At 44.9% G+C, this 25,317-nt stretch overlaps 1 protein-coding gene across 2 annotated transcripts in view; it reads left to right on the top strand.

Moving 5' to 3' along the window:
• Window positions 1-25,317, top strand: part of ARHGAP26 (Rho GTPase activating protein 26) — a 313,273-nt gene that overhangs the window by 195,270 nt on the left and 92,686 nt on the right. For both annotated transcript variants that reach the window (XM_019535005.1, XM_019535006.1), the window contains exon 18: window positions 16,267-16,426. In XM_019535005.1, coding sequence (XP_019390550.1) covers window positions 16,267-16,426 — 160 coding nt within the window. The remainder of the gene's footprint in view (window positions 1-16,266; window positions 16,427-25,317) is intronic.

Genomic DNA, 25,317 nt, shown 5'->3' with positions numbered 1-25,317 from the left:
CAGGCGTGTGCCCCTGGATCTGCATAGGGCAGGCTGGGCTAGCCCCAGCTGCAGCCTGGAGTGCAGCCCTGGCTCCATCTGCCCCACAGAGCACAGTGGAGTGGCTATTCCCTGTAGCCCCTGCTGCTGGGCTAGGCCCAATCCGGGAGCACGTGCCTGCTGCCATGCCCTGTTGCTGGTTACCTAGCCAGGGTGAAGCCATGGCTTGTCTGGGACGTGTGGGCAGGCTGGGCGAGTGGCAGCAGGGCATAGCCCCTGCTCCTAATGCGTTCTGCCGCCTGTTTGGAGTGTAGCCCAGCTCTGCCCCTCCCATGCAGATCCAGGGGCACATACCTGCTCCCAAGCCCTCCCGGACTGGGGGTGTGTGGTAGTGCGCAGTGGCAGGAGCCCCAACTCCTGCACCCCCCCCATGCAGCGGCTGGCTAGCTTGTCTCAGCCCCAATCCCTCCCCCTCTGGGGGCATTGATTTGCCACCCCATGTCCCTTCCCTCCCCCCTCTGCCCACCATAACAGACTTATCAGTTGGCGGCAGCTGTGTCCAGTGTACTTGAGGACTGCTGCCTGTTTAGTCTATGGCTGAATCTCCAAATTGGTGCCGAATCTTCAGCTTTGAATCAGCTGAATCGAATCGGGACAGTGATTTGAATCACTGAATTGAATCGCTGTCTCTCTGAATCAGCCAAATCTGAATCCGAATTGAATACTTGCTGCTTCACACAGGCCTAACATCTCTCCTTTCTCCTTAGACTGCATGAATCTCTCATCCTTTACTGCATGGGTGTCAAACTTATCTGGCCCCAGACCTGCCACACATGCTGCATGCCCTGTGTGCCAGTTCCAGCATATGGGGCCAGCCTGCAGGCCCAATCTGGACTGGCCCCAAATCCAACATGGAGGGGTGGTCCACAGCAGCTGATGCATGCAGTGCACACCCCAGATTGACCCCATTGCCTGCGGTGCGTGTGCTGGCTCCAACCCCTGCACTATGTGGAGTTTATACCAAAAGCGTTAGCCCCATGGAGCTGGGGTAACGCATGCTGCATGCAGTGTTCATTTGAGACCCACGGGTAGCACTTCAGGCCAAATGATAGGGCTCTGCAGGCTGGATCTGGCTTGAGGGCCATGTCTGTGACACCCCTGCTTCACTGAATGCAAATTGTTCAGTGCTTTTCAGCTTTTGATCTTTGCAATCAGTGTACTCCCTCTGGGTGTCTGCACAATGAAACATCTTTAAACACTTGGAGAGCTCAAGATCCCTCTTCCCCTTAGGCTTACAAACCTGCATTCTCCATAAAGGGAGAGGAGCTGAACAGCAGGAGCAGTTAAAATGCCAGTTAGTTGTTTTTCTCCTCCTTCATAGTCTCCACCCACACGTTCATCAGCTGTAGCCCAATTAAACTCAACAGTGGGCAGGGATGACTTGAATGCACCCAGGGACATTTCCCAGAACTCATTAGATTTTATTCAGTAAGTACCACCAGTTTTATACTTCAGTAATCGCGCTCTCTCCAGCCCTGAGCATATCTGAACCAAATTAAATCGAAGCTAATCATTTGATTTGGAGGAAGGGAAGTTGGACAGGGAACCGCTTGCATGTTGCCACTGAAATAATAATAATGACAGAGAATCCTTAGCCTTTCATGGACTATGCTTCTTCTCACACTATGAAAAAATTATTTACAAAGGGGAACACGTAGTTCTTTGGTTGCACCTTGTCTGCATACGTTGTTATACTTCCCTTCTGTATTAACTTACTTCTTTGTGATGAATCCTACTGAGCAAACAGGTGACCTGATGAGGAGGATATCTTGCATTCAAAGCTGGTCTAACTCTTCTACACAGTTAGTCCAGTAAGAGATATTACCCTAAGAAATCTTTGCCTCTCACATAATTCTGGATCGCCACAGCTACAGCAACACTTACACTACCATAAGTGGTACTCAGAAATCCTAAGTGACTAAGTGTGTTCCTGTTTCTCCCTGCGTGAGTTCCTGAAAACCATTAACAGAACAGACCAGTGGGTCTCAGACACTTCTTACTGGTTTAGTCTTAAGGCTAAAATAAAGGTACATTAAGAAAGTAGATGTATTACAGATTTTTTTCAGGGATTCCAACAAAATGGAACAAGATCACATGTAGACATCTAAGTGCCGCTTAGTTGCCTAATAGGTGGAATAGGACCTAACCTACCTGAGTGCTAGGGGCATCAGCTCTTCATGTTGAGTAAAATGTTAGCAGTGCTGTAGACACTGAGAACATTTTGATGGCTAGCAATACAAGGTTTGCTGATACCACTTCATTACTGCCTACTACTTGGCCTGTCACTATCTCCCATAAGCTATCTGTTAAAAGCACTCAGCTTTCAACCAAATTGTCCCAAGTGCCAAAGCAAAACACTTAAGACATCAACAAAGATCTGAGAGAGAACAAATGCTTTCTCAAAGCTTTTTGTCTTAATCAGGGAAAAATACCTGAGATGATAACTACAGATCTTAGTTAATTTTCATTCCTCCCAAGCAAAAAATACCCATTTCTGGGCACTCCTTTAAGCAGAGTGTGTTCTTTTGAAATAAAAATTTATTTTTCACTGGTATGTTTCAATTGTCAGGCACTTGATGAGCGTAGAGGAAGTTATCTGTGCCACTGCTGACCTGAGTGAGTCAGAAAAATGCATTAACTCAAGATAACATCATGTACCCGCAAAACCATGTCCGGCAACAATAAATAATATCATTGATGTGAACTCATGGCCCAGAATTCTTAAGTTAGTACATTTTTCAATGCACTTTCTACTCTGTGCATGATGTTAAAAACTGCAGTGCCCTGCAACAACTGCCCCAGCTCTGACAGGTGGACCTATGTCAGCTCTTAGCAATGTTCCTGCATAGAATAACCCCTTAATTTAGGTTTCTTTGTGGAGATTTGAGAGGGGAGAAATGTGTTCTTTAATTGGATCTCCATGAAAATAAATTTGGGTCAAATTTATTGGCTGGTCAGAGGGAGTTTATAGAATTAGGATTCTTATCAAGTAAAAAAGAAAGAAAAAAGCAAGAGCAGTTTGTGAGGCTTACTTGACATCAGGCTCTGGTTTATTTGCCTGTTGTTATTTAATGCCGATTTTCAGATAGCTCAGCAAAGAAATATTTAAGACTTTGCAATGAAACCTGAATAGCAATTATCCTGGCTTAATTTATGTCTGGTCATGCCATGTGATGGTATCCAGGCAGCTCAGATATAATCTAATTCAGTGCAAAACATGGATTTTCTTCTTCTTGCAATACGGCTTTTTCTGAAAGAGAAGGTAGAGCTAGTAAAAACAGTTGGATGGACAGCCCTGGAAAACTGAGACCTCTGCTTAGCAGCTGCTCTCTTAGGTTAGGGACAGACGATCAAAAAGCCTGAGCCTGAATTGATTAAATCTTTGCAGGTTAGTCTAGCCTGGCTAGGGTGAACCAGTTTGTAACCAGAAAGATATCCCCTCTGGACTGAAAAAAAAATCAGGCACATGCCTGCAGAAGCTAGGGGGCACCAGAGAAGCCCTCCCTTCCCTTCCAGTGCTGAGCTGGGGGGGAGGAGGGTGTGGCGGGCCAGTAGGAGGCACTCCTGCATTGAGCCACCCACCTCCCTGCAGCTGACCACCTTCCAGGCTCTGAGTGCCTCCCTGGGGGCGCCTCACATCTGACCAACCCCCTTCCTGGAGCATACCTGCTAGCCTGGGGGTTTCACTGCCACCACCCAGGGCTCTGGACTGATTCTGGCTCTGCGCACCCTGGGAAACACAGGCCTAGTAGTCCTCAAGGGTACTTGATTCACGTCAAGAAGTTGGGATGCTTCCCTCAGTCAGAAGCTCAAGTAGTGGTTTCCCTTAGTCAGCCGAACCAAGGGGACCCCAAGGCATAATTTAGACCCACTTCCAATAAATCTCCCATACTAGGTACAAAGGAGAACTTTATTGGTTACAGAGGGTAGGGTTAGAATGGGGTACAGGGTAGAGCAATGTCAGAGAAATCCCAGAGAGCAAACTCCCATGGCTGGGTAGCCTTTGATCATGCATCTGAGTTACTGCAAGCTATATATCTAGTTAGATCTCAGGTAGCTTACTCACAAGTATCATCCAGAGGCAGTGGGAGATTCCCTCTGGAGGCAGGCAGTTCCTTGATCATGAGTTTTGAAAGAGAGAGAAGGTTTCTGATGGTACAGCTCTTCTCTGTCTCTGAGTGTCCCTCATGGCTGCTGCCCCTTCCTCCTGGGCAGTCCTTAACTTATATAGTCCTTGTGACCTCATTTACCTGGTCCAATGGAGGCCAGCACCTGTTGGCTGTCAGCCAACCAATTTGAAATGCATCACTAGTTGCTGGGCAGACTCTAGCCCACCAGGGAGCAAGCCCCTCACCCAGGTATGTGATACCAGTCACATAGGCAGACCGAGCAGGTTTCCCCCTTCCTCAGGAATGTATCCAGTTCAGGTTACCCAAAGAGATGGGGTAAAGGTGTGTCTTTTGCTTGGCCCATCCTAATCAAATTGTCACAGAGCAGAGTTTTTGGAGAGAAATAAAGGTGGCCTTCTGTCATAGAGGGAGGCAAGGCCAGGCCCCTGCAGGATGCTCTAATGTCCCACCCCCTCCCCTCCTCAGCAACCCAGCAGGGAAAGTTTATCACCTCAACTCAGTGTTTATCAACTCATTAAGAAAACAAAGCCTCTCTCCTTTAGTTCATGCTCTTCTTAAACAGCTTTTCCAAGGAAGGACATTACCAGCTACCTGTTGATTAGCTCCAAACTCCTGCCTGCCTTTGTTGTCTTCCACAGCAGAGACTGTAACCAGCATATGGTCTGCTAGCTAATGCTGAGAGGTATAAGGGTGGGGGTAGAATAATTCCTGTTTAGCAGAAAGAAGCCAGGCAGATGACTGCAATCTGTGCTGGAGGTCCAGCAAGGGAGCAGAGGGGAGGAGGGGAATCCTGCTTAACAGGGAGTGGTGAGGGGGAGGTTGGGGAGCAGCCTGGAGTCTCTCCCAGAGCTGCAGCCAGGGAGCAGAGGGGAGGCGCCAGCCATGCTGCGAAGCAGAGCGCCCTGCCTAGTCCAGACAGCATGCCAGGATGCTGGGGGTGTCTGGTTTAACTGAAACCAGCAAGGGGTCTGGGACAAACAAACTGTTTTGAGCCAAACCAGTTAAGTCTGATACTACATTGAACCAGGTTTATCTCAAACCGGTTCCAGCCATTTTCAAACTGGCTTATGTGCACTGAACATCAGTTCTGTTACCCATTTAAACCAGTTTCTGATCACTTAAACCAGTTTACATGTAATGTCTGTCCCTAGCCTTAGGGCACAGATAGCTGCATCTCAACTAACCATACCTCGCACTGGACCTAAACTATAGCTGGAAATGTCACTTCATGGGAGGGTTCATTGTGCCCATTCTGTTTATGTTTAAGGTCCAGAATTCTAAAGATGACCCTTAGCTTCCCACTACTTAATCTCAGACGAGCAGTTCATTTTGCAGAAATCATTAGATGGATGATTTTTGCTCAGTGGAGATATGGGCTGGAGCAAAACTACTGACCCAGAGGACTAGAGCTCTGTGATCCCCTTCCAACCCTGAGTTCCCTGCTGATGTAATGAGATGTGAGTTACTAATCATGCACTGATCAAAGGAGAACAAGTCTGGTGGCCAAGAAGTCAGTTGGTATCCCAGCATGCTGTGGGCAGTATACACAAGTTACTAGTTTGATAGGTTTTTGTTTTTTTAAGAGCACTGAAGCACCAGTTGGTGGTTCCCAGCCTGATTCCTAAGGCAAGCCTAGCTGTTGGGGGGCCAGGAGGAGGATATGGTCCTAGTGGCCAGCTAGCTTGCCCCCTTCCCTTTTCTTGCTCCTCTCATCTGCTACCCTGTATTTCTCCTGCCACACCACGATGGAATCAATTAAGAGAAAGTGCCTGGAGCCTTAAAGGGTGCTTGGGTGGGAGGGTTCCTTTGGGGCCACTTGGCTTCCCTGCTTTCACATTTATCCAGGCCCTGACCCTCTTGTCTGGGGCCTGATTTGCAATAGCTGCTACCTTGAGTCCTGGACCCACTCAGTCTGGCTTCAGTTCTCTGGTAGCAGCAGCACAGCTGGGGGATTAGGCTCCACTGTAGGGCTCTGGCCCTCTACGTTCCCTCAGCCTAATAGAGTTTAAATCTCATCTCTCTCTCTTTGTCTCTGTATGACCTCTCACCTTCAAGAAGTGAAAACCCCCAAGGAACTTTAAGTTGCCTGCAAAGTGACCTCCACCTCCTCTTGCAGTTGTTCTCAGTCCTCCAGGTGTCCAACACAAAACAAAAAGGAAAAATCCCAACTAAAAGTTCTTCCTCAGCTTCAGGGTAACAGATGGAGACTTAACTATGGGCTTTGCCCCACAGGCCTGCTGTCTAAACCACCCAGAAACAAAAGGGGAAAACTGCAGCAAAACTCGCACCCCTTCTGGGTCTACTTACAGTGTCCATTCAGGCTTCCTTTCCCTCCAGCTGCCCTGATGACAGAGCAGCTTTCTCTTCCTCTCTGTGACCAGGGCTTCACTGCCTCTCCAGCCTGAAGGCAAGCCTCTTTACCCCCAGAGCCCTGCCTCTTTTGGCCTGCTTGGTCTATTAGCTGCCCTGGACACGAGGGCTACTCTTTAGTCCCAGCCTTGCCAGCTGCCTCTGCCCGGGCTGCGCTCTCCTCTTGAGGGACCCTCACTGATTCTGCTGGGCAAGAGTTCTCTGTTACACTTTCCCATTCAGTATTTTTACATGATTTCTACAGGCATTAATGATAAAACACTAATGTGAAAGCACTGGAAACCCATAACACGTTAACACAGTTGCTCCCGGACTATCGCACAAGGAATAAAAGGTTAAAAGAACAATATAGCCAAAAAACCTGAAGAAACTCTAAAGAACCTGAATGTATAGGGACATAACTTATACTGACTAAATCAGGGATAGGCAGGTTTTTTTGGCTGGAAGGTCACGTGATGAGTTTTGGTGTCCTCTTGACAGCCACACCTCTTTCTCTCTCCCTCCCACCTGGAGCTGTAGCATGCTCTGATTGCCATTCCTAACCCAGAACCTGCTAGCTGTGTCTGCAGCATAGATGACATGGGCAGCCCTACCACTTGTGGTTGGTGCAGAAATCATGCCACTGCTATTGGTGGTGCAGGACACTGGGTCTGGCTGAGCTGCAGCCCTAAGCCCTGCCACTGGTGCAGAAATCTGGGGGGAGCATGTGCCTCCCCTCCCCCACATGTCACTTACACCACCACCTTCCCAGTGCAGCAGAAGCAGCCCTGGGCAGGCGCTGACATCATCTCTAGACACGCTAGCCAGGTTCCAGGTGAGGATCGAGACATTGCTGGATCCACAGCTGATGCCACCATGTCTGCATTGGGCAAAGCAGTCCTGAGTGCCCTTCTGGCACAGTGGAAACAGTTCTGCCCATCTGGCACCACCTGGCAGCTAGGGCTGCTGGCCTCCCTTGGGCTGGATCTCATGAGTTGGCAGCCACCTCCCCCCTCCCACCCACAGGCTGGATACAATAGTTGATGGGCTGGAACCAGTCCACGGGGCATTTTTTGCCCAGTCCTTTATATGCATGCAACTTATCTCCAGTTACCTGAAATGACACTAAATAACCAAGTTCTGCAGTTTGTACTGTGGAATCATATAGTGACTAGGAAGCCATTAATAATACAAACTGTAATAATTAGCATAACCAAGTAAAGTTGCCTAGCAGTAATAATGCAATGACAAAGTAATTTGTTAGACTGATGTGTTATTTCACAATGGCAATGAGAAATGAAGGACCCTTATTTTGTAAGACTTTAGATCAATATAACGGTGTTCTTATAAATGTGCCAAGTTTTCCCAGCCAGCAAGGATCATTAAAATCCTATGAAATATTTCAAGTCCTTTCAAAACTATTTGGATGCCAAATAACTGAATCATAGCTACTTAACTTTTATCCAAAATCTGCACAGGAGTCTGTGGACATAGATGTCCATAAATTATAAATGCAGACACTATTGGAGTTTAGAAATCTTGGAGCATTTGTGAGACTTGATAAAGTCTTAGATTTAGGATTTCAAACTCAGAATTAATTCCCTGTAAAAATCTTGGAAATGTTTTGATCTGCATTGGGATTTGTGTGTAGTCAAGCATGAAGCTGTGCAGCTGCTTAACACAGCATGTGAGTGTCAACATGGTAAGAGAATATAATGTTTATGTACATAGTTAAGACTCCCCTTCCCCATTCAAGAAAAAGTGAGGCAAATTAGTATTACCAAAGAGGTTCCATGCAAGTGAGGGGACAGAAAAAAAGGAGAGACTTGTAAGTGGGAAGATGGTGGTATAAACAGTATCTGTAGGAGAGAAAAGATAAAGGTATAAAGCATGTCCTCTTGTGGACAAGGAAATGGTGGCTGAGAGAGGGGATGGGATTCAAGAAAGCCCCCAGCGTGAAAGAGAGTGAAAAAATGCAGCCCATAAGGCCTTGTGGTGTGGCGAGGAGAGACGAGGCAAGGCAGAAATCCCATGCTGAAGAGACTAGTGGAAACTCTTTCAGCCAGTAGGTAGCCATGCCTATACCTCTGTGGAATATGAAAAGTTCCTGAGCAGAATTTAATTTTAATTTTTCTCCTTTCTGAAGTCATTATGCCTCCGGTCTTCTCCATCCTTCATGGAGTAAAAGAGAGTAGAACAGTACATTGTTTCCTAATACTTTCCTATTGTACATGGTGCACTGAGTTCACTTCTTGGATTGGCATTGAGAAGAAAGTGGCTGTTTCTCTTGTTGCTTTATACTCTGCAGTCTCAAAAACGCATAATTGGAATATGGTGATTTTCAAAACATGGAACATTCGCATCTTGATGGATAACCAAGATGACAAACAACCAGAAGGATGAACTGCCATCATTGCCAGGGAACTAGTGAGATGCATTGAGATTACAGCTCTGAGCAAGACAAGAAAATTGAATGAGGGTCAGCTGAGGAAAGAGGGTGGAGGATATACCCTCTTTTGGAAGGGGAAATTACCCCAAGACAGATGCTTTCATGGCTTCGCCTTCAAGAATCAGTTCATCAGTCAATTTATGGAGCTCCCTATGGGCATTAATTGAACATCTTATGACCCTCTATCTTAAGTTCAGCAACACCCAGTACACCACCATCATCAGTGTGCATGCCCCAATGCTTGATGATATAGTTCTACTCCAGCCTTGACCACGTTCTGACTCATACTCACAAGGAGGACAAGATCATTGTCCTCAGTGACTTCAGTGCCAAAAATGGATGAGACCTGGAACTCTGGAGAGTCACCATTGGGAAGGAAGGGGTAGGGAAAGCCAACTTGAAGGATATCCTTCTCCTGAGCAACTGCATGGAGCAGGGTCCTGTCATCATGAACACCATCTTCACAGAGTGACAAATATAAGAACACATGGAGATGCCCTCGCTCTAAGCACTGGCACCTCAACTATGTTCTTGTTAGAGCCCGTGATCAAATAGGTGTCCATATCATGCAAGCCATATGAACAACTAATGACTGCTGGGCAGATCATTGTCTTGTCAGATCAATTATGAACATCCAGCATTCTCTGAAACACTGAAAATAGCCAAACACAATGTGAAAAAGAAGTCTGGCATGCCAACACCAAATCTCTTCAAGAACCAAAAGTCAGTAAGAATCTTCAACAGTGTTTCCATGGAAAATTCTCTGCCCTGTCTGCAAAGGAAGGCAACATTGAGGAACTCTGGAAGTGTTTTAAAACCACCGTTTATAAGGTCTGTGCTGAATTCATTAGCTATACCACCCATTGAGACCAAGATGGTCTTAATGAGAGTGACACTGAGATCCAAGCTCACCTTGACTGGAAGAGAATGGTTCATTCTATGTGGCAAGATGATACCTCATCTCAGCAGGAGAAGGAGATGTCAGCTCATGAAAGCCAAAGCTCAAAGGAGGATCTAGGAAACAAAAACCAGTGGTGGCAAGATAAATCCAGAGATTCAGCTCTGTGCTGATAAACAAGACATGCATAGTTTTTTTCAAGCAACAAAAGCCATCTATAGCCCAACTTTCCACAGTCCTACCTTACTGCAATTGCAGGATGGTTTGATGCTCCTTAAAGACATTGAATCTATCCAAGCCATGTGGAAAGAGCATTTTGAGATGCTCCTGAACCTTGAGTCCACTGCGGCTGACGCCACCGTCAAGTCCATCCACTAACACCCTGAAAGAGGATCCCTTGCCAATCCTCCTATCCTAGAAGAAGTCTGGCATGCCATCAAAGAAACGAGGAACAGCAAGGTTACTGGACTAGATGGCACACCTGCTGAATGCTACAAGGCTGATGGCAAAGAACTGGTACTGAGACTACACAAATTTTATTCTATGAATTTGGCACAATGAAGAGATCCTTGGCTGACCTGAGAAATGCCAGCATCATGACTGTTTTCAAGAAAGGAGCTATGTCTGTATGTGAGAACTATTAAGGTATTGCCATCCTGTCAACAGTAGGGAAAACCCTTGCCAGCATTCTCCTGAACCATCTTGCTGAGGAAATCCAGCCAGAATCTGTGTGTTTTCAGACCATCCCACAGGTCAATTGAAATTTATCTTTGTTGTCCACAAGGTCCAAAAAATTGTTGGGAACAACACCAGGACCTTTATATGGCCTTTATTGACCTCACTAGGGCCTTTGATTCCATCAGTTGCAAAGCCTTGTGGAAAGTACTGGCCAGATTTGCATGTTCTAAAAAGTACATCCAGGTCCATCCTAAGGCTTTTTCATGACCAGATAACTGTGATTATCCTGTGTAGCAGATTGGAGACAGATCTGTGTTATCCAACCTGGGGTCAAGCAAGGATGTGTCCTTGCCCCAACTCTGTTCTGCATTTTTTTTGGTTTGCTTTCCTTTTAGAATTGACATAAAATACAAAACGGATGGAGAACTCTTCAATCTGGGATGTTTTCAGTTGAAAACCAAAGCACAACAACCACACTTAACCGTCAGTATGCTGACAACTGTACCATCCTTGCACACACTGAGAGAGCTTCCAGACTGCACTGGATCTCTTCAGAGAAATCTACTAAACTTTGGGCTTCTCTCTCAACAGTGACAAGGCTAATGTGCTCCACCTTCCCCAGCCCATTAATATGACCACCCTTCCCAAATTACCATTGAGGGAAAAACCCTGAAGGTAGTCAAGCACTTCCCCTACATTAGTAGCCACCTGTCTGAGAGATTGAACATGGGTGAAAAGATCCAGGACAGGATCTGATGTACAGGTGTCTCCTTTGGGAACTTGCTTTGTCAAATCTTTATTTATCACAATCACCAGAAAGACACCAAAATCCAGTCTACAACACAGTCATCATCCCCATTCCCCTCTGTGGATATGGAACATAGGCTACCTACTGTCATCGTCTCAAGAGCCTGCAGAGATAGGTGCTTTCAGAAAATCCTCCACATCAAATAGGAAGATTGCTGCACAAACAACAGCATCCTTGCTGAAGCCACTGTTAGCAGCATTGAGTTGGTGATCTTCAATCACCAATCACCAGTCCTGTTGGGCGGACATTGTATGCAAATGCCTGAGTTTTAACTCCCAAAACAAGAGCTCTACTCCCAGCTTATTAATGGGCTGATATCTCATGGTGGTCAGAGGAAATGCTACAAGGACGCATTGAAGCCATACCTCAAGAAAATGGATGCTGACATCAAGACCTGGGAGGGGTTGGCTGCTGACTGACTCCAAAGTTGCTGCAACCTCAACCAAGTGACCGCCCATTTTGTGGTAAAGTGTCTTGCCTTCAAAGATGAGAGGAAGGAAAAAGAGAAATTCTAGCCTATATCCTACTCTCCCCTGAAGAAAGATGTGTAACTTCTACAGACAGGTCTGTGGCTCAAGGATCGGACTTTTAAGTCACCGAGTCCATCAATGAGCTGTAGTAAAGATCATCCTTGAATCAAGGGATTGCCAATGACAATTGCTGTCCGTTGCTAAGTACACCTTTCTGTCCCACTCCTGTCATATGGCTGAACTGAGGAGGAGGAGGGTGACACTTTTGAACCTTTCTGGTTTCTGTAACCCTTTAAATGTAGAAAGAAATAGGAAGTGACGGCTGTTGGAAGATGATATCTTTATAGTTGGGAGAGGAAGAAACTGAAATGAGATGGAGGATGAAGTGCATCTGCTTACCAGCTTCAGCATTGCTATGGTCAGATTGCAATGATCTTTTCTTCCCTACTTCGATTTCAGATGGAGAATTGCTCTTCTTGATCAGTTAAACCCCCCCCCCCCCACACACACACTTTATTTCTGTTAAAATATGAGACCCTCATCTGGAGCGGTTGTGTTGCATTATCTCCTTGGTCAGTCTTGCATGTGTTGGCTTTGGTCTGTAGAGCCCTTGCAGTGTACAGAGACTCCCCAGCGGCTAAATGAGGGGCGGGCAAAATACGGCCTGTGAGCTGGATCCGGCATGCCAGGCTATTCTATCTGGCCTGCGGGGCCCCTTAAAAAATTAGAAAATTAATATTTATCTGCTCCTGGCTGCCTGTCAAAGATGACAGGAGACAGGGGCAGTAGGATCCAGGGGGAGCTGGCAACAGGACTCAGCAGCCCAGCCCCACTCCATCCCATCCCCAGCCATTTCCCTACCTTCCTGCCCCCGCACTGCTCCAGCACCATGTGGCTCCCAGCTGCATTGCCAAACCACAGGAGCATGGGCCGCGCCAGTATCCCTGGGCCACAAGTAGGAAGGGTGTGTGTGTGTGTGCGCGTTTGTGTTTGTAGGGTGAGTGACACATACCCCACCATACACCTGTACCCACCCCCCTCACAGTGCCATACACACAGACCCCCACGCCTACACCCCCTTATACTCCCCAGCTACCCTCCCTCCCACACAGCCCCCCACAAACCCTATACCCACCTACATCCCACATATCCACACCCCCCCCACATGCTTACTCCTCTCACACGCACAGCCCCTACACCAGTGGTTCTCAACCTTTTGCACCTTATGTCCTGCCTACTCAAAAAATCCTGATCCCACCAGTTGACGAGTGGGAGGGCAGCAACCAATCGAAGGGCGCAAAAGCAAAACCGGAAATCCTGCCATGGCACTTCCGGTTTTGCCACCATGACCCGAGTCCCACCTAGAGGACTTTCATGTCCCACCAGTGGGATGCGTCCCACCAGTTGAGAAACCCTACCCTACACCAAACCACTCCCTACCCCACACACCCACAGCTCCCCACAAAGCCCCCCCCCAACATACAAGAATAAGTCTTAATTTTAAGCTATTATATACAATCACCTCTATGTACACTATGCAAACGCATGTACACCAGGACAAAAATATTTTTTGAAATCAAATTAATGAATGTTTTAGATGTTCAGGTTTTAAAATATAATTTAGTATTTTTCTGGTTGTGAGATGGTAAAGGCCTTTGCTGAAAGGAGTACTTCTGGGGGCAAGGGGAAGGACTTCTGGTGGCAAGTCGGGGGCTAGGGGGTGGGACTTACAGTCAGAAGAGGGCGACCAGGGACAGGGCACCTGTCAAGGGGTGGGGCTACCCATGGGGCCTTCAACAGCTTGCCAGACCTTCAGCCAAAATAACTGCCTGACCCTGGGCTAAACCAATGTGGGCTTGCCCTTCTCTCAGCCCAGTGCTACTTACTAAGGGAAACAGTGTGCTACAATTGCAGTTTCTTATCTTGGTAACTTAAGCCTTTTCTGGTGCAGCTTGAGGCCTTGCTGGCTTCCATAACACTGTAGTTCATTGATTGAAGAGATTTCTCGAACAGGCAGAACTGCAATAATATATACAATGCTTCCTGACACTGAGACAAGTGATACTTACAAGTGAAGTATTTTCAGAGGCACCAAAGTGAGCTTCAGTGGGACTTGGGTGTTTTGAAACTTTTAACCAATTCTTGACTTTTAAGTCTAGGAAGGTCTTGGTGGAAGGTGGTGTCAGAGACTTTCATCTTATGTGGTGCTCTAGAAAGGTAGAGAAATTAACTCTCAGCATGGATGAAATTTCTTGTCTACCTGAAGACGTGCTAGTCATGCTCTTCTTGCACAGTCCAGAATCCCTCGGTGCTAGTATCTTCTTGGGATGAGGGAAGAACAAGGGAGGAAGGGACTTGAAGGCTAGGTTAGCTCCCACTGATTCACTTGCCGGAACCCTTCCGGTCGGGAAACTCTTGAGAGGCAGCTCAGAATAATTCCGTGGCATAATACGGTGGAAGAATTTTCACATACCGAATTTAAACAGCTTGTGACCCAGCACTGGCAGAATTTAAGCTGAATATCTGATTAAATGGTTTGATCCGTGCCTTAGTACTGCACGTGGTAAAGAGCAGGCCATGCAATCTCAGCCGTGTAGAGAAGTATGTCATTATAGACACACCTGGCATATGTTGTTACCTAAAGTGTTTATTTAGCTGTCTGTTTCTAGTAGCATCTCTAAATATAGGTAATGAATTGCCTCTCTCTTTAGTCAATTTACTGTCCTTTTTGTGTTCCATCTGGCAGTTTCTAACTCATAACTGAGTGACTTTTGCTGATGATTTTCTTTTGTTAGGTATAAATACATTTTTATATTCTTATACCAACAGTGCCAGTAGTCAGACAATTGTAACTTTATGGACTTAATTACCTGGTGCTTAAGTTTTGGTTTTCTGTGATAGTTTTAGGGTGTGTGTGAAAGAGAGAGAAGAATGTACTGCTTTTCACATTATCTTCCTAAATAATGTTGTCTTAATCCGTTTAACTAATTACATGCATAATTTAAAATAGTCCATTATGCCTTAGTTCATATGTGAAGGGTTTCTAAACTGACTGGTGATTTTTTTTTAGGTGTTTCAGTTTTGTTTCAAACTTGAGATGTCTTAAGAGGGCTGGATTCCTGCCCCCCCCGCCCCCCCCCAAATGTGCTCACTGAAAATCAGGTCTCTTTTTAAATATCACAGATCGAGCACTCAAAAATTGTGTGCTTTGCATTTCGTTATAGACGGTATATGTATATATTATTTGTTTTATATATATTATATATGTCTGCAACCTTACATATATTTGTTTATTTGTCTATTTTATCTGGTGATGAATTGGTTAATTGCTATTAGGTAAATGATAATCAGTTACAGCTACCTTTTTTCTGTGTGCATTTTTATCTTTAATGACTGAAGTTTTGGGTAGCAGAAGTTGCCGCCAGAGTAGTAATGCAGTTCTCCATGGAATACATTTAAGCCCATAGTGTTTTTGCTCTTCATTGAATTTTGAGGAGGTGCTTCCAGCATCAGGGACAGCTGCAGGGCACTGGAGGTGCTCATAAGCAAGGATAGACAGAATCAGTAGGTAACAGCAAGAGGCTAAGTTTGAATAATACTAAATTACTTTGAAAATTTCAGTTAACCAGAAATTATATTAATGGCTGTTGCTAACGGCAAAATCTTTACTTTCCAAATCATTATGATTGGACTGGATCAGGACTGACCATAGATGAAGGCAAGAGCCTAAATGAACCACAGTGACTTGAAATGTGGATAGTAGTGGCACTTTTACACGTGCTCTGAGGGCTGGGGGGCAGCGCTTCAGTTAGCGTGGCTCTGAGACCTGCTTTAATTCAGGCACAGCCACGTCTCACGTATCAGCATCCCCACGCTTAAAAATGGCAGTGGGTGTGCTTGAACTAAAGCTTGTTCGATGAGCTTCAGATCAGGTGCCCCCACTACCATTTTTAAGCGTGAGGACGCTCAGAGACGATATGCAGGAGGCTGCTGGGGTGCAGACTTGATTAACTGAGTCTGCCCCGATGTGCTGGAATTGGAATCGGAGCAGCCTCCGTGCTTCCATATAGGCACCCTAGAGGTCTGTCATTGAGGTGTAGAATTAGCGTATATAAAGTTCCAGTGATTTGTCTTTGGAAAGATTTGAAACATGAATGATTCAAAATGTTTTCCTGAGAGGAGCCTGCAGATTCCAACTCTCAGCCACTTGAGATTCAGTAGGCAGAGAAGTGTGGAGGCAATTCGGTTTTCACTGCATCTGTCAAGGTCCTGAGGCTGAAATTATACTGGTAACACACTGGTTAAATCTGCTGTTTTCCATGTGGCTGAACGTTGAAGGATCTTATTGGGAGTTTAAAAATGTAAGCGGGCTTTGTGATAACTTTGAAACAGGATGGGGGTTTGTATCCTAATGATTTCTAAAACCTGTTACTTTTTCCCTACAGAGTCGCTAATAACCACAAACAGAATCTAATGACCGTTGCTAATCTGGGTGTGGTGTTTGGACCAACACTCCTACGACCTCAAGAAGAAACAGTTGCAGCAATTATGGACATCAAATTCCAGAATATAGTGATTGAAATTTTAATAGAAAACCATGAAAAGGTAATGGGGTTTTCATTTTTTTCCAGAATTTATAATTGTTTACTGTACAGAATGTGTTTTATCAGGCCAAACACACATTATTCAATGAACCATCTCCTTCAGCTGGCCAGTAAGAGAAAACCCTTCCCTTTAGTTAAAAGAAAATTATGAGACCATTACCAAAACTCACCTGGCTCATAGCAGCCTTTTTATATGGTAGTTTGTCTCCAGAAGTGGTAGAAACATATTACAATTCTGTTCTCTAGTTCAAGCTGTAATTTATGAGAAAAAAAATGCATTGTCAGTTCTATACATAGCATTAAATCCTCTTGACTACAGTGGGGCTAGGATTTCATCCATGATTTCTAGGGCAGAAATAAATACATGAACAAGTCATTAATAATAATAGGGAGACTCCAGCTGTAGATTACTGGCTTCGAGCTATTCTTTCAGAGGCCGAAATTGCACGTTCTGGTAATGCGGTGGTTTATGGCTGTCTTTAGTTAAGTTCCCTATCACTGCCCCTTTTAAATGTTGCCCCTTTCTTAGCTTGTAATAGGTACATGATCCTAGGCACAAGAGAAGGTTGGTTCAGTGGTTAGGAGTTGTTCAAATTTCTGTTCTGTGCCTTGAATAAGTCAGTTAGACTCCATGTGCCTCACTTTTCTCTATTGGTAAAAACGAAATAGTATTTTCTGACATCATATGGGTGTTGTGAAACTTGATTGATTAAAAAATGAGATTCAGATGGCCATCACTTAAAGGAGGTTGAAAACTATCACCTGCAATTCTAAAACAAACCAATATCCAGATGTGCTTAACTGGACTCTCGTCATGGTTTTTGGTGGGTTTTGGGTGGGGAGAGCTTCTTAGCCAAGCATTCAGACTGTCTGAGATGGGTGACAATGGAGCATATTTGCCTTTGGTCTGCTTGTAGGGAGACCCTTTCAGGTTGCTTTGGCCTTGGCATGATTGTTTCTAATGCACTTAAAGTACATAGCATATGTGTTCTCAGTAGGGTCATGTAGTGTGGGGGGTAGAGTACTAAGCTTGAAAAGCAAGTCCTTCAAAATAAATAGATAAAATACACCGTGCTAGTCAGAATATCTGCATTCCACCGTCTCACAAAGAAAGCTACATGTTTGAATAAGCTGAAGTGCGTGGTGCTTGTGTCCGATAACATGAGGTGCCAAGTACCCTCCGCTTTCATTGAAATAGTTCCTTGCTTCAGCTCTTTTCTGTAGACTCAAAATCATTTTGCCTCTCAGATAAGTCTCTACATCACTGAGGGCCATGTTGCATGTTACGCTTAGGATGTGTTAACTGCACTTAAAACACAAGTGCCTGTGTGTTCAAGCAGTAAAATGTGCTAAATTCGCTCATATTGTAGCAAAGTCACGATTTTTCATGGGAGAAGTATCTCTAGTTTGTATTAAGTAACACATGCTCAGCTCCCATTCAACTGCTCTCTGGAGGTAATAGAAGTTCCAGATTCTGATTCCAGTATAGCTGATTGTTTGTCCCAGCCCTGGCACCATACCAGGGCTGGTTCAAGACTGCCAGTGGCAGAAACCTGGCTTGCCTTGTGGATCTGCTGTTGGATCTTCGCTTATCACTGAGAGCAGCACCCTCTCCCCAGCTCAGCTCCCTTTGCCACCTTCTGCCTAGTGCCAGCAATAGACCCATCCTGCCCTGGCATATTGGGGCAGGTGCTCCCAGCCTGTGCAGAGCTGGGCAGGCAGCGGGGTAGGTGCAGGCTCAAGGTGTTAGGGTTGCATATCCTCATAAGTAGACATGTGAACTACTGCACCTGGTGCTGGGGTCAGTGTCATGGGGAGGGAGGCAGCTCCAGTCGGTCTAGAATAGGCTAAGATGATTGTAAGCATTACCTTGCAACTGCTCAGAATACATTCAGACTTTTAATAGGGCATAGAAACACTTACTGTATTCTAAATTGAATGCATGTTAAGTGTCCCATATGACAAGGCCTCAAGAGCTATAAGCAGCATAGTAGAAGGTTAAGAATTTGGACGTACAAAGGATTTAGCATTGAATCCATTTTAATTTTCCACCCATGGATTACATTTATACTAACTTTACATCCTGTATGACCCTGTGGGCCTGTGGGTGCAGCTGCAGGCTGATGCTTCTGCCGACTCAGGCTAATCTATGATGACAGTCTGTTTAGAAAGATTCCAATGATTATTCTGTCTTCAAAGCCTGAGCAGATCTATGCAAGCACATCTGACATACCACTGACAGCTCACAGCATGTAACTGAGGCAAAGGACCTTCACCTCTACACAGAGGTAGAAAGCTGTGACAGAGTACTGTCCAAATGTTAGTCGTGTCCCCTTGCATAGGCAAATAGTGCAGGAAGCAGGGAAGGCAGGAAGCATAGGCAGCTATTTGAATAATCTCCAAGGAATTGCTCCCATGCGGTATATAAACAGCTTGTTACTAATTTGGCACAATGGGCCTTTTAAATTTTGTTTTTCCCTTTACTTGGGATAGAACGAAAATAATTGCTTAATTATGAAACTTCCTGGGTGAAAAGTGTTGTGAAAAGCAGACAAACAACCTCTGTGTAGCTCAGAAACATCTGTTGATGCATAGTTTAAGGCTCAGCACTACAAAGACACAGAACATGTCCACTCATTGGCCTCTAATCTTGTAAGATCACTACGTCAAAACAGTGAAATATAACAGTGTTTCCCAGACTTTTGATACCTCGGGCACACTTTTTTTTCTGGACTAAAATTGGTAGTACACTTCAGTCTTACTTATACCTATGCGCACACTTCTTTTTTCCCAAAACCTATACCATCTTCCATTCGCCAGTCAGAGGAAAACATACCAATGCTGAGATATATTGTTAAGAAAACAAAAAAAACTTAACTTTTCTGAATTTCATGGCACCCTTGCTGAAGACCACTGAGCTAGATCTGAATTCAGAAAAGGTATGGGGGGGTAGGGCCTGAAGGCTAAACAGGATGAGAATCAGTAATCAAACTGGTGCCACTTAAAAGCAAGAGGGGCAAGATTTCACCCTTCTGTGCCCTGTTCTTTTCATTTTGTGTACCTCAGGGGGCAAGGGCAACTCCTGCTGCTGAGGCTGCTTCTGTAGGGTCTCACATGTCAGCAACTACCCCCATAGTGCCTTTTGCCAGCCTTGGGAGCATGGGAGGAGTGGAAGAAATGAGCTGGGCTTCAAAATGAGGCTCCATCTGTGCACTTGCCCACTTGCAACAGAGCGCAGGGCTAGGAGCTGGGTGGTGGGGGTGGCATAGGGGCTGACTAGGGGTGGGGAAGGGTGGGAAAAGGCGGCAGCTGGGGCAGTAGTCTCTGAAGGTACCTAGGGCAGGCACAGGGTGCTGGCTGGAGGAGGAGAGCATTTGCCTCGCAAGTGATGATGACACATTTTCATGATTCTCACAGCAGTATAGTCTTTGGAGCTAGGGGTAGACATGAAAAAAAGCTTGAGCCTCAGTTGATTAAATCTTTGCAGGTTAGCCTAACCTGGCTAGGCTAAATCAGCTTTGTAACCAGACAGACATCCTAGAAATGCAGGCACATGTCTGCAGTGCCTCAGGCTAGAAGCTGGGGGTGCTGGAGCAGCCCTCCCTTTGCTTCCACAAGGGTGAGCCGAGGGAGGCATGCCCGGGCCTGCATAGGACACTGTGGTTAGGGAGGGGTTCCCCCCCCCTTGATAACAGAGCATTTATCAGCTCTGTTATCAGCATTTAACACCCCATCAGAAAACAAAGCCTTGCTCATTACAAGGCCTTGTTAAAACAGCTTTTTTCGAAGGAAGGAATGCAGAGACTTTACCATCTGAGCTGTTGATTACCTCCAAAAAGCCCTAGGTGGACACTGTCCTATCTGCCTTACACAGCATTAGCTAGCATACCACATGCTGGCTACAGTCTGTGCTGTGGGAGGGAGAAGGAAGGGATCTCTGCTTAAACAACAAGTGGTGAGGGGCCGGTGGGGTAGGGCATAGGGAAGCCAGGCAAATGCTGCTGTGCCTGCAAGTGTCTGCCAGAGCTGCAGCCAGGGAGCAGAGGGGAGGGGCTAGCCCTGCTGTGGAGCAGAGAGCCCTGCCCATCCCAGAATGAGAGCCGGGATACTGGGGGTGTCTGATTTAGCTTAAACTAGCAAAGGGTCTGGGACAGACATTGAATAATCCGGTTTGACCAAAATCAGTTAAGTCTGATACTACATTCAACTGGGTTTATCTCAAACTGATTTCAGCTATTTTCAAACTGGTTTATGAACATATGCTCTGTTACACATTTATACCAGTTGCTGATCACTTAAACCAGTTTATGTGTAGTGTCTGTCCCTAGCCAGGGAGTCCTTGACTTACAGCCTCTTCTTTGCCTGTGAAAGTCATGAGCTCTTTAGCTTTGACATCTGCATCACAAGCACCAGAGTATTTTGTTACAAAGCCTTCTGTAACATAAGGCCCCTTCTTAGTCATGCATCATTAAGCCCCTCCCTTCTGAACTCCTGAAAGATACAGCTCTTTAGCAGTTGATTGATTCTCAGTGACCTAGGTCTCTCCCTGTGCCAACTCAGACTTCCATCAGATGGGCATCCTTTAAGGAATTGATACCAGATTTCTGAACTGTCTTTTTCTGTCTTGACTGGTATTCTGATCTCTAGTAAAACATCTTGTAGTGTTTGAGAATTCATGGATGCTTGAATGAGTAGATTGCGGCCTCTTTCAAAGCAACGCACCTGTCTAAGACATGAGTCAGTTCAGTTGATCTGGTAGCAGTCAATTCTGATGGTCACACAGAATGGTCTTGTACTTTTTGATGTGGACTAGCTCACAGTGAAATGATGAGATTTTCAAACTTCTCCACATTCGTGGAATGTAGATGGGATTCAGGTGCTTACGTCTTTTTGTTCATCTGGGCCATACTCCTCGTTTAAAAGGCATTATACACTTATCAGAAGGCTTAATAGACATTTTTATGGTATTAGACAGCCTCTGCTCAGATGGTGGGATGGAATTAAGAGCAGCACATTTTCCCCAGGCAATAGTAGTTATCCTTCCCTGGTCTGCGCAGTGGTCAAGGACTGTTGGTGGAACAGCTTGCTTATAGGACTATGTAAGTGGCTCACTAAACCAGGTCACCATTTAAAAAAACTGAAATTATTGCTGGTTGTTAAGACCTTAAATAACTAACTTTTGAAAAGGGCACAGCCAGGTTAAAAGAATGTTGTTTTTAAATTGACAAAATGTCATTTCTTAAGTTGTTTACAAGCAGAACTTTAGTTTATTAACCCCCTCCCCTTTATTTAAATTAATTTACTTATTTTGTTGGAGGACTGGAATAAATTTCTCCAGTTGGGGAAATTTTCACTTTTGTTTTAAGATTTTATATTCCATATATACTCCATAAATGATATTGTGCATTGCAATATCTGCTTTTGTATAAAAACTAAAAACAAAGAAACATACATATGTCATCACATAGCCTCCCTGCCATCATCCTGCATTTCACTCAGATATAAACCCTGCATTTTGTTCCAACTCTGACCCAACACAATCACTTAGATTAGAGAGAGGTTTGCCCTCATTTGACAAATGTCACTTTAAATCTGGGAATTAATGTTGACCTGTGCTAACAATAGTTGGAGGCATTTACAAAGACTGGCCAAGAATAACAAGGCGGTGCTGAGTATAGTTCTGGGGTTTTCCTTTCCCCTAAAGCAGCAGCTTCCAAGAACAGAAAGCTCTTGAATTCACCTGCCATCTAAGGCACTCAGGAACCAGGGACTCCAGTTTCTTGCTCTATCCCCCAGCTGTATTGTGTTCATAAGATATAAGTTATGTTCATTATGGTTACCCAAGACCTTTGTAAAGTAAAGGTTTTGTGACAACACAGCATGTGGGAAATAGTCCAAAGTACAGCAATTCTCAGTAACAGCTGTGATTATAAAGAGCCAGACCCAAGAACTGTGTGACTCAATGCAGAGATTTTCAAGGACGATGGGTCCCTGCAGCTTTGAAATCAGATTCACGTTTATCAGTGTTATTGATGATACCAGCAACAGTTTGGAAGCAATACTCGGAAACTTGTTAAATCTCCAGAAATGATTGAACTTTTCTGATTACACATAGCATTTAGTGGCCTGCATTGGAGACTCTTGCAATCCATAGTATGTTGTAATTTACCGATCATTCTGGGAACTGTCAAGCCACTAGCACTTTGCTGACAGCGGTTCAAAAATTGCATTTGATCTGCAGATACATCACAAGAACCTCACACATAGAGCTTATATTAATCCAGAGATTTATTGGTGGCAAGGGCACAAGTTCAGATTAATCAGTGAAGTCACTGAATTTTCATTACTGTATCTTGAGCTTCCTCTCTTGCCACTACTTCTCTGGGGACAATATGATTATTTTCCACAGTGAAATCAGAAGAGACACATGAGCCAAACAGAGAGTAGAATGGAGAGAGATTATGATGTCTGTACAAGTGCAAAGAGAAAGCGGGCTATTTCTCATTAAATGCTTCACAGTTTGCACAAGTGATCAGATAAGCTGCAATACAAGGAGGCCAGTAGCTATTATTCAGACTGGAAGAAGTCATCAGTAACTATTTTCTTTTTTGGCTACGCAAAGAAAACATTAATATTAGCAAGCAAGGCACTCTGCTTACCTGAGGGGAATATAACCTAATGCTAGACATTTGTCAATTGCCAGAAACCATTCAAATCAATTACATTTTTCTCCTGAATGTTCTGAATCCTAATCAGTACATGTGAGTCACCAGTGTAAAACAATACAGTGTAATTGCACATGCAGGCACAGTGGACTTGTATATTGCTAATTACCTAAGTAACTCCCTTGGGAAAGCTTCTGTTAGCTCAAATCAATTTAAATTAAGAAATATATTGGAACATGACAACTGTAGAGACGCAAATGAATTGGTATGGATACTGAGTTTAATTTTTTTCCCCCTAGAACTCATCCTTCTGCTATCTTCCTTCTCTAGAAGATCATTTGCAATCAGGCTGTTTTAAAATGGTGACATTGATGCATGGGCATTTAGTATGCAAATTACTTGTGTAACTGCCCCAAATACATTTTATTCTTCAGAGAGTGTGAGTTCAATGCTGACTGCTTCAACGTCTTTGCAGACAAGTAGATATTGGTTATCATTAATTATTTTGGGAAAGACCAATAACTACTAATAAGTTGCATTTCTGTCAGGCAAACAAAACAAAAACTTGGTGCTCCACACATACTGGTTTTGCAGATGGCTGACAGATGTGCTGAATGATGCATAACATTTGAGACATTTGGGAAGTCAATTGAATTAATCAGCGTGTAAAACCTGAGTTTAAAAATGCAGAGAAAATAAGCTAATCTTCTGGATTTGGTTCATGATCCATCATTGCAAACACTGCTTACAACTCTCAGATATTACTTCCTTTCCTATTTCTCTCACACTTGAGGAACTATCACCCTGAGTAGTTTTTATTGTGACCATTAAGCCTACATGGGGGAGAACTGGAGAAGATGGCATATTAATAGGAAAAAAAATACCTTTTCAATGCTCCAGTTGCTCAGTGGCTGAGGAGGGGAGGTTGTTCTTTTTGCTGTTGTGAAAATGGACAGATGCATAGGTTCGAGTTGCATTAGATCAATGAAGACATGTAGGTTTTGTGCTGCTAAGTGCAACAAGACTTAACTTTTAGGTGCCTGGCCTTTGTCGTGGAATGTACAGCCTTGAGTTCGGTACCTGAGCTCGCTCTACCATGCATGGAGAGACTTTGGTGCCTTGGAATGACATATGTACATCCAGAATGCTACAAGAGTAGCCACTTGAGCTAATCAGCAGGAACTGCTGGTAACAGAGGGTGTCTTAAGCTCTGCAGGGTATTGTTGCTTCACTTTGGGACAAGCGGGGAGGGGGACCTACCTCCATTCACAACTCATGGCCCTCTACTGGCATTCAGGCTCCTGACAGACGTTACACTTAAAACATGATTAACATTCATTCAGTTAATGGTGTGATAAAATGAGGAATTAGCCACATGGTTATTATATACAATATGTGCAGTAACTTTGTAGCTGGTTGCTCTTGTGCCTTTAATTGAACATGTGGCCAGTGCCCAGCCTTTGAAGCAAATGGAAGTCTTTTTAGAAGCTAGGAGTGCTGAATCGGGACTCCCAGATAGAGAAGGATACCATGTGCTTTCCCATCTGGAAGCTGCTTGCGGCCAAGGGAGCACAGGGAGCTATGCTTGCTACTTGCTAGTTCAGGTTGAGCCCATAATTGGGCGAACCTTTTTGGCAGGCATGCCACAGATTAGCCCCCAACCTTCCGTGAGTGCCATTCCAATCCCCTTCCTCTGCCCGATCTACCACTCTGCTTTATGCTTCCTGCCATGTGCTCCATGACCCCCCTGTTGCTTTGCTTTCTGCTTCCTGCCCTATCTGCTGCTGTTTTCTGTCCCCTCCCTGATCTGCCGCATGCCACACACAGAGGCTGTCTATACCACTTATGGCACACTCGAGGCACGTTGGCCTCCCCTGTTTTATACAATCATCTAATTATTAGTGGAATCACCAAGATATAAGGAAACCCTTCTCTGTTTAATAGATTTTAAGTAGAGGTGCACCGATACGTCAGTCTGATACCGATATAAAGAAAATTGGCTGCATTAGAAATCAGCCGGATGGGGCCGATAATTTGGCCAATAAATGCCTGTGTGTGCACGCAGCTGCAGCACGGCACTCAGGTTGCGAGAAGCAGAGCCTGGCAGCATGGAAAGCTGCCTCTAGCTGGTAAGTCCGTTGTGTTGGGGGGGGGGCAGATCAACCCTCCCATGGTTAGGGAGGGTGCAGAAGCAAGTGCTGCCCAGATGGGGCAGGCGTGGGATGAA

Source organism: Crocodylus porosus, unplaced genomic scaffold (assembly GCF_001723895.1).
Source record: "Crocodylus porosus isolate Cpor-Errol unplaced genomic scaffold, CroPor_comp1, whole genome shotgun sequence".
Lineage (NCBI taxonomy): Eukaryota > Metazoa > Chordata > Crocodylia > Crocodylidae > Crocodylus > Crocodylus porosus.
The sequence above is the reverse complement of the archived record's forward strand: the minus strand, read 5'-3'. Positions and strand labels throughout refer to the sequence as shown.